This window comes from Lampris incognitus, chromosome 5 (genome assembly GCF_029633865.1).
Source record: "Lampris incognitus isolate fLamInc1 chromosome 5, fLamInc1.hap2, whole genome shotgun sequence".
Classification (NCBI taxonomy): Eukaryota; Metazoa; Chordata; class Actinopteri; order Lampriformes; family Lampridae; genus Lampris; species Lampris incognitus.
The window spans coordinates 42,546,335-42,559,990 of record NC_079215.1 but is presented as its reverse complement, the minus strand read 5'-3'; the positions used below and the strand labels follow the sequence as shown (position 1 = coordinate 42,559,990).

At 43.1% G+C, this 13,656-nt stretch overlaps 1 protein-coding gene across 1 annotated transcript in view; it reads right to left on the bottom strand.

The window, feature by feature from the left end:
- Positions 1-1,453: 1,453 nt before the first annotated feature.
- The window catches only part of rgs12b (regulator of G protein signaling 12b), a 124,734-nt gene continuing 112,531 nt past the window's right edge, over positions 1,454-13,656 (bottom strand). The window contains exons 14-18 of the mRNA XM_056279825.1: positions 6,573-6,646; positions 4,164-4,290; positions 3,889-3,985; positions 3,529-3,590; positions 1,454-1,630 (exon numbers count right to left, since the gene is read on the bottom strand). Of these exons, the coding sequence (XP_056135800.1) occupies positions 1,568-1,630; positions 3,529-3,590; positions 3,889-3,985; positions 4,164-4,290; positions 6,573-6,646 (423 nt within the window). The 3' untranslated portion in view covers positions 1,454-1,567. The remainder of the gene's footprint in view (positions 1,631-3,528; positions 3,591-3,888; positions 3,986-4,163; positions 4,291-6,572; positions 6,647-13,656) is intronic.

The following is a 13,656-nucleotide window of genomic DNA, read 5'->3' as shown; positions in this document are numbered from 1 at the left end:
ACCTTTTCCCCTAAGCGGGATCCACTTCAAAGTGCACTAATGTAGCTTTTGGGCACAACCCCTAATGCAATCTCATGCCGATTTGGATTTGGACTTGCTAGTGGGCTAGCTAGTGTTTTATCAATTGTCCTCTGGTTGTAGAAAACCCCAATTCCCTGTGGCATGGGGCAGGCTTTAGCTTAAAGTATAATACAAATAAATGGTAAACAATGGAGGGTGAGGTGGTTAAAAAAAAGCAATGTTTGAAGTCTCTTTTTGGGATTGGCTAAAGTGCATTGTAAGATTCTGGACACTAAGGGGAGCAGGTGAAGGTACTAGAAGGTTTGGCAACTCGTTATCATCAACTCTTGGACAAGTCCTGAAGCAGACCTTGAGCACGAGTCTCACCATATTTCACACCAAGTCTGCTTAAGAATTACACAGATACACACCACACAGGGAAACACCAGCAGAAACATCAAAGAGACTCATTCTGTTCACTTTCTTGCAAGACATCTTTTCTTCCTCCCTTCATATTTGAACAGCCAAAAAAAGCTAACATTTAATGACTGATAAAATTAATGATGACGTACAAATTTACAGGTCGAAAGTCCAGAAATAATGTTGTTCGTTTCGTTTCCATGAAACTGTTCACAAAAACAAATTTCAAAGGACAACATCCACAATTAGATCAATCAGACACCAACTTCCTTCCATTATATTTTTTGACAACAGAATCAGGTTTTGGAATAAAACTCAATTTTTATTTTAAGAGTCTAGAAAACCATTTCCAAATAAAGAACGCTAGATCAGTGCTAACTTCTATGAAGGGAGGAGAGCAAGATGAATTCTAGGAGCAGCCGAAAAGGTCTAGAGACCAAGAATAAGTTCCTGTCCTTCAGGCTTGACCTGAAAAATTGGTGACAAGGGACTTCAAACTGACTCTTGATGCGGTAAGAATGTTTCCAATCCCTCCAAGTGGCTCAGAGGAAATGGATACAGCCATGTGAGGGCATGGCTGAATGTTCAAAAGATGAAAGTTCAAAAAGGTTCAGAGTTCACACGGGGGAAGTACCTGAGCTGGACCAGCCATCGTGTGCTTCTTGTTGTTGGGGTTGGGGGTTGGGTTTGGACGGCAGGGCTGAGGGAGTAATGTAAGTGAGGCTGGGGCTGTTGATGTCTCCCTCTCCCACCAAAGTTAGATCCAACAGGGTATCTTCTTCTAGCATCTGGACTGTCTCTCCCTTGCTAGTGTCCTGAGGGAGAACATGTTGGTGTCCTTGGGATGGATGGATGGGGGAAAGGTTGCCAAGGAATGGGGGAGGTGGCCGGATTTTCCTTCCCCTTCCTCCCCCACTACCCAGTGAAGAGTCAAAACTCTGTGATTGGTGACTTGCATTGAGCAAGTGGGAGTGACTGCCTCCTTCCTTGATAACCCGGCGACCATTGCTAGGGATGCTGCCATTGTCGGGATAACGTGAGTTAGGGGTGGAGCAAGTGGGCTCAGGGTCAAAGGGAAGAAGAGCAGCTTGGTTGGTTGCCGCCGGCGACAGGCGCAAGAATTCTGGTAGTTGCAGATCATTCTTGTTCAGCAAACCTCGCTGGTCGTCTGCTCTGTTGCTCTGAGCTTTGGATATGAGGTCGAAGAACTCTGCAAGCAGGCAAGAGAACAAACACACACACACACACATACACACAAACACATATAGCATGTGTATGTTCACAAACCCGTGCATATACATGTGTGCATACCACATACACAAACACACACACACACACACACAGCATGTGCATGCAGCAAGAATTCACATACCCATGCAAGCACATGAACATATATACACGTGTGGGCAAACACACACACACACACACACACACACACACACACACACACACACACACACACACACACACACACACACACACACACACAAATAAATAACCCCCGTCACAATGCAAGAATAAATACATTCTGATTTAGAGAGCATGCGGGGGGGGGGTGTAGTTAGCTAGTTAGACAAGTCATAGCTACATACACTGTGAGAGGAGTTGACTGTGCTATGTGTAGCTAGCTAGCTTTGAAAGCACTGGTGCTGCTTCTGCAATAGTGCACACAGGCAGAACGGTTAGTGTGACCACAGCAGAGAGCTACAGGGCTACGAGAACGACAGGTCAGACAAGAGAGAGAAAGAGGGAGTGACATTTGTTCTTTACCTTCAGCTTCATCTATATTAATCTTTTTCTGCTTTCTTTTTTCCGGCGCCTTACGGAGAGAGACAGAGTGGTTTGGTAAGGGCTGGCTGCTTGGGTCAGGGCCAGGGCCAGGACCAGCCTTGCCGTTCTCACCACGGGGGTGGGCTGAGTTGGCTTTTCCTGATGGCCTGTCCTCCCCCTGGAGGCCACAAGGAAAGTGAAGCTGGGCATTAGGGCCCTGAAATTGATGGGTGATGATGATGTAGGCATGAGGACACGTTTTTTTTTGTGTGGGGGGGGGTATTCTGTAACAAATTGGGGAGCAGTTTCCCTTTTTGTAATGACAGCTATCCCCTTGTCATCCTCAGACTTAAGAAAGTTATTTAATGAAATAGGGATGGAGGGGTGGGAGTGGGGGGCTAGGGGGCCAATGTGTAACCATATATCGATGGAAAAAAAAACAGGAGAGGAGATGATGGGGCAAAATTGATGATGATATAGTAAGGGGGAAGGTGGTGAAACATTGCTGGCTTCTCAGTGAAAATCAAGGGGATCTCACTGAGAAAAATTGGAACAAATCATAGCCGTTATTTGTAGGTGACGCACAGTGGAAATGTTCCATTGAGACCACAGAAACACCAAGGCTGAAGAGTAGGGGCAGCAGTGCAGTAGGCATTACCAATGCACGGCACAACACTGACATGTCCCAACACCAGAGACCACCACTGCACTTCTTCTACCCATACTGATGCCCATAAATTAGTAAATTATCCCTTTTTAGCCATATTGGAATGTACTAGGAAAGCAAAAAGTGCTTGTGTCAGTTGGTTGTCATCCACAGAGGAATAAACCCTGATAAGAAAATAAACCTCACATAGGATTCTAACAGCTACCACCACCAAGCCCCATCCAAATGTCCAGATTAAGGAACGAGGCCAGTAGATATGATGAAACCTTGCAAAGCCTCCTCCAAGCTGGGCTTGTTGTCCATATAATGTAGGGGATGTTACAGAGAAAAGGAGAATCAGAAAACCAGACGTCACAGTTAAAATTGCATTCAGCCACAGGCAGACAACAATAATCGGATATTAGGAATGCCTGGAGACTCACAGGGCTCTTGCCCACCCAGCAATGCACATATATATATACATTCAGGCACAGCCATATCCCCCTGCAACATACACGTCATTCGCTTGAGCACACGTTTAATCACATTGCAAACAGACATGTAATTGAAGGCAGCATGAGAGATGCTTAGTTGCGTGATATCATCATCCAGGAAGTAGAGACATTTGGTGGGTTATGGAACATTCCAGAGCAAGAAGAAAATGGAAAGGAAGAACTGGAAAGAGGTCTTACTGTCACCGACTGGCTCCTGCTTGTAGAGGGTGAGACATTGGACGGGGTGACTTTCTGTTTGTCTGTTGAAGAAAAGGTAAGTGCAAAAAGGGACATATATAACAATACTGACAAGAAAAGACAACCGATTTAGCACAAAATAATGCCAATGGACAAAAGAAACAATGAAAAACTGAAAAAGTAAGATATCGAGGGGAATGAGTTTGGTCTGAGGTATGCTGTCAATGAGAAACAGCAGTTGAAATGTGTATTTTTAATGTGCTGAAAGCAGCTCTGTGTGTGTGTGTGTGTGTGTGTGTGTGTGTGTGTGTGTGTGTGTGTGTGTATGTGTGTGTATGTGTCTGACTGCTTGTGATTTACCTTTTCCGGGTGTGTGGTCTGCTACGTCTAATACCACTCTAAGTCCATCCAGGTTGGATATAGGAAGACCTAGATCCAATGGCTCTGACTCCCCACTCTGCACGTATGCACACACACACACACACACACACACACACACACACACACACACACACACACACACACACACACACACACACACACACAATTAGCACAATTTCTCTCTCACACATTCTTTCTTTCTCTCTCTTTCACCCTATCAGAGAGACAGACAGCCAAGTTGAGAGGTGACTTACGATGCGTGCCACTAAATCGGAGAGATGCAAGCCATATTTGGCCACCACGGGCCGGAGAACCTCAGTTACTGGCTTAGTGGGCTTTGCCTTTAAGCCAACTGAACGATTAATAGGAACCAGATCCAGTCTGAAAAAGAAGACAACATGAAATAAGAAACGGATCTACCCTAGAGGAGCTCAGAACAGTGGGGATATGGGCCATTTTGTTTTTTTTGGGGATGCACCGATCGATCGGCCGGTGACCGGGATTGGCTGATGTTCAGCTTGACTGGCTGGTCAGTCTCAGATATATCCGATTCTGTAATAGTCAAATTTACACACATGCGCAGTACAATGGTTCACGTCGCGTCCACAGCAGCACAGAAAGTAACGTCACAGCCACACACTAGGGATGGGTACCAAAGCCTGGTATTAACTGGGCACCGGTGCTAAATCATTCAAGTATTGATAAGCTCTGACGTTAACGGTTCTGCTATCGGTATTGGAGAAATTAAGAAAAGAAATCTCCTATTCATTTAGGCTACATTAATGTTATCTTGCACATTTTATCTGACAAACTCCGTTTCTAATTTGCGATAAGATTAAGACATTCGTCCATGATGCTTTTTCGCTATTCCCAATCCAGAATATATATATTTTGCTAGAGTCGATGCTGACAAGGCTCGTTGCCACAAGGGCAGAAACACCAACAATGTTTCAAAACAACTAGCGAAGGTGCATCCAATACAGGCAGAGAAATGCACAGTTTATGACTGCCTAGCTTGTGGTTCGGAGTTAACTAAATTATACAAACATGAGTCACTGATTAAAAGTAACACTGTCCAGACATGAGAAAATAATGTTAATTCTGTTCTTAATTTGTTTTGCTTTTTTCGCTTAAAAAAACAACAACAAAAAGAACCAACAAGATTACCGTTCTAGTGTTAAAGTACAGGATCGATAGGCAGTATCAAGTCAAGTCAAGTTTATTTATACAGCACATTTAAAACAACCACAGTTGAACCAAAGTGCTGCAGAAGCTTAAAATACAATATAAAATAAGTGACACATATGAATATAAAAATATATGTAAAGAAGACATAATAAAATAAAGAATATAAAATTGGTAAGAGTAGTAGTGCCAGCCAAATCTTAACGATATTCATCCCTACCACTCTATCCCTACCACACATAAACACACACACACGCTAAAATATGTCGTCGAAAACCATCATTTACATTGGGAAAGTAAAATATTTTAGATAAAGCTGCAATTCATTTTCAGTTCGATTTAATTTGTACAAAAAAATCTCTGTCCAGTAACCTGAAGCACTTTTTTTAGTGTGAGGTTTGTTTGAGTGAGAGAAGGTCTTGTAACCTGGAGCAGTTTTGGAGAAATCATAAAAGTTATTTAATAGTCAATGTTTTATCATGAACATACAACTGACATTTCCATTAGAGAAAAGTTACAAAAATGTTTGTGTATGCTGTCAATTACAGTTCTTAGAAGAAAAAAACAAAACAAAACAAAACAAAACAAAACCCGGAAATGGCCAAAATTTGAATCGGCATGTCAGACTTTTAAAAAATCAGAAATCAGAATTGGCCAAGAAAATTGCAATCAGTGCATCTCTAGTTTTTTCTGTAACATGCAAGCCCTGTCAGGATGTAACTGTGATTGAATTTCATTGGTGCGCCTCTTCCAGAGGTTTAACTACTTTGTTTAATTTTAACAATACCCCCCCCCCCTTTTTCTCCCCAGTTGCACTTCGCAAATTACCCCACTCTTCCGAGCCGTCCCGGTCACTGCTCCACCCCCTCTGCCGATCAGGGGAGGGCTGCAGACTACCACATGCCTCCTCCGATACATGTGGAGTCGCCAGCCGCTTCTTTTCACCTGACAGTGAGGAGTTTCACCAGGGGGACGTAGCGCATGGGAGGATCATGCTGCTCCCCCCAGTTCCCCCTGCCCCCCAAACAGGTGCCCCGACTGACCAGATGAGGTGCTAGTGCAGTGACCAGGACACATACACACATCCGGCTTCCCAACTGCAGACACGGCCAACTGTGTCTGTAGAGACGGCTGACCAAGCCGGAGGTAACACGGGGATTCCAACCAGCGATCCCTGTGTTGGTAGGCAATGGAATAGGCCGCTAGGCTGCCAGGACACACCTTAACAATAACTCTTTATCATGCACTAAATGAGCTAAAATCCCAGAGTTGTGCTTGTCTTTAGGTGAGCCATGTAATTAATTGATCAGGGCTTTTTTGAAGGTAGATGTTGCATTTAAAGTTTAGAAAGGAGAGAAGAGAAGAGAAGAGAAGAGAAGAGAAGAGAAGAGAAGAGAAGAGAAGAGAAGAGAAGAGAAGAGAAGAGAAGAGAAGAGAGTCAAAACACAAAAATGTTGTGTTTTGACACATTACGTTACCTGAAGAGGGTACGTTTCTCTAGTCTGATGTCTCGAGAGCACAAGGTCATGCAGTCCTGGTCCAGAACCAAAGGCTGGGAGAGGGGGAAAGAGAGAGAAAGGAGGAAGAAGTTTGTATCCTGTAACACTGAAGTGTTTGTTGTAACCGACTACCGATCACAAGTGAGTGTATAAATGCATGAGCATGTCTCACATACAGGAACATACGCACCTGTACCCCACACAAATACACATACACAGCTGTACATTTTTTTTATTGAATTGAAGGCAGTGCACTGAAAATTTTGTGGCTATATTTTATTGAATTAGTTGAAGTTGCGCAAGTGACTGTTGAACACTACATCAACTGGGGAATCTCCGCCAGGTAGTGTGTGTTTGGGCACGTGTGTTTGTCTGTCCACGGCTAATCCCGCAAACTACTCGACCTATCAACCTAAAAAAATGTTGTGCACAGTTATGACTTTATGATCAAGAAACTCTTGTGGTTGTGGTGATTAAAACCCTTTGGAAAACGTTTGTTCTCACTATCACCGCTCTCTCTCTTCATTCACTCCAAAGCTCGCTTGACCAATGCTGCTCTCTGTCGCTGCACGCATGCGCACAGTTGATTTAGCTTGGGCAGCAACAATGCTCATTGTGTATTCAATCTACCCATACATTACCAAAAACCGCTTATCCTGTTCTCAGGGTCACGGGGATGCTGTAGCCTATCCCAGCAGTCATTGGGCGGCAGGCAGGAGACACCATTTACAAGCCGCCAGGCCATCACAGGGCCTGGCATTATGTATAAGGTCATTATGTATTCGGGTGTGAGTATTGGAAGTAAATTAGACATTGATCATATTTTGCAAATCAGCAAATAATTCACTGCCGATCTCAGCACAGCAGAACTGGAGGAACACTGGATAAACCAAAAATAATTCACTTTATTCACCTTGCCGCCATGTTTGTTTAACTGGCATCATAATGGGGGATCAGACATGGAAGTGCCATAGACGCCGATGTTAAAACTCCACTAAAAAAATACAATTTCAAGAGTAGGATCAATCACAGTCACAGCTGGAAATCACCTCAGTAACTAAAATAAAACATTTCCCATGGTTGAGTTATGTTTTTTTTTTTTTACCGTTTCCTTATTGATTTAGAATGAATGAAAGTCATTTGCCTAAATTAATTTTATATCATGAAAACTGCAACAGTTAATCATCTCTGAAGTCTTATAATAAGGGCCCCTTCTCCCGGTAGGCGAAAAAAGGGGTGGTTTGTCAGCAAGTTAGAGTTAAAGAGGCCATCTATGTGAAGAGGAAATGATCATTCCTGAACCGAGGGGGTAGCCTAGAGTACATCTGTCACCATCTTACAATGCCCAGCAGATGTACTTTCTGTGTCAGCTCAGGAAGTTAAATCTACCTCAGGAGTTAATGATTCAGTTCTACTGCAATAATCCAGTCTATTCTCTGCACATGCACCACTGTCTGGTTTGGCCACCAAACAGGTCAGCAAAAGACTACAACAGACAGTCAGGACTACAAAGAAAATCTTTGGTGCCAACCTGCCCTCCTTCAGGACTTATACATCTCCAGAGTCAGGAAATCGGTAGGAAACATCATTACAGACCCTCTTTCAGCAGGATAATGCACGCCTGCAACGTTGCAAAAATTGTTCAGGAATGGTTTGAGAAACATGACAAAGAGATCAATGTATTGGTGCCTTGGCCACTAAATTCCTCAGATTTCAATCCAATCAAGCATCTGTTGGATGTGCTGGAAATACAAGTCCAATCCATGGAGGCCCCACTTCGCAACTTATAGGACTTAAAGGATCTGCTGCTAATGTCTTGGTGCCAGATACCAGAGGACACCCTTAGAGGTCTTGGGGAGTCCATGCCTGCACAAGGGGGACCTACACAGGTGATTTTAACATTTTGGCTCATCGGTACTATATATATATATATATATATATATATATATATATATATATATATATATATATATATATATATATATATATATATATATATATATATACAGTGCTGCTTGAAAGTATGTGAACCCCTTGAGCAGTTTAGATGTTTCTGTTGTTTTACCATGATTTTCTTATTTTATCATCACCAGTTTTTATTTATGAAATGTCAGATATATGTTTATCAATTGCATGTACTTGTTTAGTGGGACTTGTTTAAGTAGCCCAAAAACTACATGAAACATGGAATTAGTGTATGTGCAAAAGTAAGTGAACCCCCAGCTGCATTGGTTAAGTCAAGCAGGTAACAGACTGAGGTGAAACACATTTGGGTGCTTCATTAATCATTTAAGCAGACCAATGAAATGAGACATCCTTGGGAAAGGGTTTGGCCTGCACTAATTAAAAGACAGAGGAAACCAACCAAGCCACTGTGGTCCCATACAAATCAACAATGCGGAGAGCAAAGGAGATACCCGAGGACATGAAGAAGAGGGTAGTGACAGCCCATCAGTCTGGGGAGGGCTATAAGACCATCTCCAAAAGATTCCAGCTCCATCCATCCACTGTAAGACAAATAATTTACAAATGGAGGGCCTTCAACATGACAGCAACTCTGCCTAGAAGTGGACGCCCATCAAAAATATCACCCAGAAGCACCAGAAAAATAATAAATCAGGTAAAGGCCAACCCACACATCACCTCTAGAGAGTTGCAGACCTCTCTGGTAGCATCTGGGACAAATGTGCATGCGTCTACAATCAGACAGAAATTGAATAGCCATGACATTCATGGGAGGGTTGCTAGAAGGAAGCCTCTGCTCTCAAAAAAAAAACAAAGCTGCCCGTTTCAACTTTGCCAGAGAGCACTTGGACAAACCAGAAGCCTTCTGGAAGTCCATTCTCTGGACAGACGAGTCCAAAATAGAATTATTTGGTCACAATCAAAACCAACATGTTTGGAGAAAATCCAGCACTGCATATGAAGAAAAGAACCTCCTCCCAACAGTGAAGCATGTTGGTGGAAATGTGAAGGTCTGGGGCTGCTTTTCTGCTTCTGGACCTGGATGACTCCATATTATCCAAGGAACCATGAATTCTCCGGCATATCAACAAATTCTTGACCAGAATCTCCTGCCATCAGTCAGAGAGTTGAAGCTGGGATGAAAATGGATTATGCAACAAGACAATGACCCAAAGCATTCCAGCAAAACTACAAAGGAATGGCTTCAGAGAAAGAGGATTCGTACTCTGGATAGGCCCAGTCAAAGTCCGGACCTTAATCCAATTGAAATGTTGTGGCGAGACCTGAAGAAGTTGGTACATACCAGATGTCCCTCCAACCTCTCTCAACTGGCTGAGTTCTGCAAGGAGGATTGGGCAAAAATCCCCATAAGCAGATGCGAGAGACTGGTTAGTGGTTACAGAAGACGTTTGGTTGAAGTAATGGCTGCAAAAGGAGGAGCCACAAGCTACTAAACAAGGGTTCACATACTTTTGCACATGTTAAATGTTCAGTTTTTGTAAAATAAACCACCTTTGTTGAATTAAATAATGAAAATATATCTCTTTTTGTGTGTGTGTCCATTATTTGGAAGGTGTGCTTTACAAATTGGGATTTGGATGTAGTATGTGTAATAAGCTTATTTTAATGTTTTTTACAAAAACAGTGACCATGTCTGGGGGGTTCACAAACTTTCAAGCAGCACTGTATATACATGCTGCATATATATGCTCCAGAGTCAAATTCTCTGTATGTGCAGACCCACACATAGTAGTTGGCCAAATAAAACCGATTCTGATTCAATTCTGATTAAATGGATGCCACTTAAAGTACATAGGAGTGTCATAAAGTGTCTTCTCCATGTGAACTGTGAGGCCTATTGTTGTCTTCTCCATTGTTGACTGTTTGGTTGATAAGCAGAGGAAGAACAAACAACTACCCTATAGTCACCCCGCACAGAGAGCACACCCACATACAATAAGCATGACTGAGCAGTTCAGCTGGAGGAAGATATAAAGGAGGAGTGCTCTTAAGAGAGGGTGGCACTTGTAAGGTTGACTTCATTTATTAAAGTGTGACAATACTGGAAGAGATTCAAAAATCTCTTCCAGTATTGCCACACTTTAATAAATCTTGCTATACTTGCAAGATTTATTAAAGTGTGACAATACTGGAAGAGATTTTTGTCTTGCTTTTCATTTATTGTCATAGTGGAATTTAAATAATTGCCACAACAATTTGGGGGCTTGTCCGAGATGTCTAATTCATATTTTACTTGACCCACTCTCTGCACAGGTTGAATCTGGCTGGCCAGCCTGGTGAAGGAATTAAAAAAATCTCCTAAAACCCAGGGAGTCTAACTCCCCTGAGGACAGTTTGCAACTGACTGTCAGGGTGAGAGGAGACTGCTTGTGAGATTTTGGAGAAGGGATTTTATGATAAAGAAGGCTACGTAAATGAGGATACGGTATTGAAGATCACGAAAAGACGTCTGAAAGTAATGACATTCACTTAGGGGTGAATAATGAATTATGTTATTGAAAGTAAGGATTAGGACATTTCCAGGTAAGATGGTGACTGCAGGATAACAAAATGGGGGAGAACCAAAGGAACTTTTAACTGACAAGTCTTGTCTGACAGGATGTGCAAAAATTATGTGTGGAAAAACATGGGGATGATCCCTATAAATGGCTTCCAATATGGGAAAAGAAATTTGTATTTCTTGAAAGTGGTAGTTTTAGCATAAACCAGCTACAAAAACTGCAGGATAACATGGGAAAATACAAAAGAGAAAAAGGGAAAGGTAAAGTAGACTGGAAAGCGTTTATGACATGGAAAGAAGAGGCAGAGAAAAGAAAAAGGAAAAGAAATAGTGAAAGGAAAAATAAGGGGGGAATTAAAAGCTGTCCTTAGCTCTCACAGAAGAACCTGGACCTCCTTCCCATCTCAGCCACTAAACAAGAGACCCGCAGATGCAGACCAGCAGCAACCTGTCACAGACCAATGGCAACCTGCCCGTATATATCAAGAGGACCGAGAACAGCTGGTTGCAGCAGCAGGGCCATCACGCAGAGCCCAGCGACCACCCCACCTCCATACCAGGCAGATGATGCTGAGGCTACAGCCTCCTTCCCACAAGCCAAGCCAAGCTTGGGGTCTGAAGCATTCAGCCCCATTGCCCAAAGAACAAGGCCGCACAATGTCTACACCCTCCCAGTGACTGAAGTGTCTAATCCAAGAGCAGATGGAGATGCCGCAATGTATGTCTACAGAGCCTGGACACCAGATGAGTTGTAATAAGGTGGCCAGTGACCTGCTACATATATCCACACAGGGAGGGGCTGCAGTTGTTGATGTGCTTCTTGAGACTGTACACCAACACAGACTGACTGAAAGAAATCAAATCTCTCCTGATGTACAGCGTATAACTGAAATGGGGCAGAGTACAAGAACACTGGCCAGAAAAGGATGGCTGTTATTACTAGGCAGACAATGTTTATCTGTGCCATGTGGCGAGACTCTGTCGCAGAATGAGATACAATTTCCTTGACACCATGAGATGGGGGATAACAAAAGACTGTAAACAGCAGCCTGGAGAGACTGTGGCTGACTTTTAAGTCAGACTGACCAAAGTTTTCAGAGAACATAGCGGCCTAGAACCACCACCACCAACAAACAAAATGACTCCCTGTTTGAACAACAGTTCAAGAACTGTTTCCTGGTCTGCATGGATGAGGAAATAAGCCACCAGGTACACAAACACTGTGGGGGCTGGGACAGAGGATGTTTGGCAGCTGTTCAAGATCATGCCATTCATGTTGAAAAGAATATGAAACTCTCAGAGACAAAAGCACAGTGAGCTAAAGCTTGGTTGACTGATACGCTCCAAATGGCAAGGGTGGCACAGCTCCAGACTCAGCAGAGCACCAACATAGGCAGAGGGAGAAGCAGAGGGCGTGGTGGCCCCCCCTTGGAGGAGAGATCGAGTTCCGAGCAGAAGACCCCACAATGCAGGCCCTGAGATGAGAGATTTTGGACCTGTGGGGCCCTTGACCATTGGGCAAAAGACTGTACCAAACCAAGAAGGAGACAGGGACCCACTGGGCACATACACAGTGTGTACACCAAAGATGAAGGATGATTGGTGGCGGGGATGGGGGAGATTCTGGAGTGGTGAATGCACCCCGACATCACACACACATATCACACACACACACACACACACACACACAAACAACAGCCAAGATGTATTAAAAAAAGAAGAGTAGATCTGAGGATTTACCAAAAATGGCTTCAGAAGTGGCAGAAAAAACCATCATGTTTTAAGTTGACTTCGGAGCTAAAGTTTCAGTCATAAAAAATTAGTTTCAAATTCCCCCAAAATTGAGTGGTATACATATAAAGCACTGTAAGAGCATCAGGCATCACAGTGAGAAGTGAGACAACACTATTGTCAGCTGCCACAGAAGACAGTGATGGGGAAAAAACACACCCTTTCCTCTTTTTCCAAATGTTGCCCTGTAAATCTGTTAGCCAGAGATTTAAAGTGCATTTTGGAGTTAATATTAAATTGCACAGAGTAAGGAATTGAAGTCACTAGAGCTTCAAACCTCCCAGGTCAATATGTACAACTAGGTAGTGGCAAGCCTCTGTACACATACTGATGGGATCTGCCACCATCAGTGCCAAGATCAATAATCTTTGATTTCCTTAAAATAGCACACACTCATATGTCACCACAGCACATGTTCATGCAAGAATGTGATTTGCATGTCACAGTCAATGCAAGTGAAGGTATTGATAAAGAATTTGAGAAAATTTGGTTAAGGCAAAGCAAAGACATTGATCTTATGACTAGTTATTGTATGTATTGGGATGATAAGATGTGTGCATTGATGCTTGTGGTGGTTGCAAAACCACACGTGCCTCTAGCCAAAACATGTGACATCCACTGGAAGGATTTGGGGCCTTGGGTCGCTCAGTGTTCACAAGAACTTACATAGCAGATTGGGAGAGAATGAGAGCAATACTCACCCTGAACGCAAGCATATAGATGCCCATTTCAGAGCCCTTTTATGGGGAAATGGACTGTGCATTTACCACAAAGCAGTAAATTCAA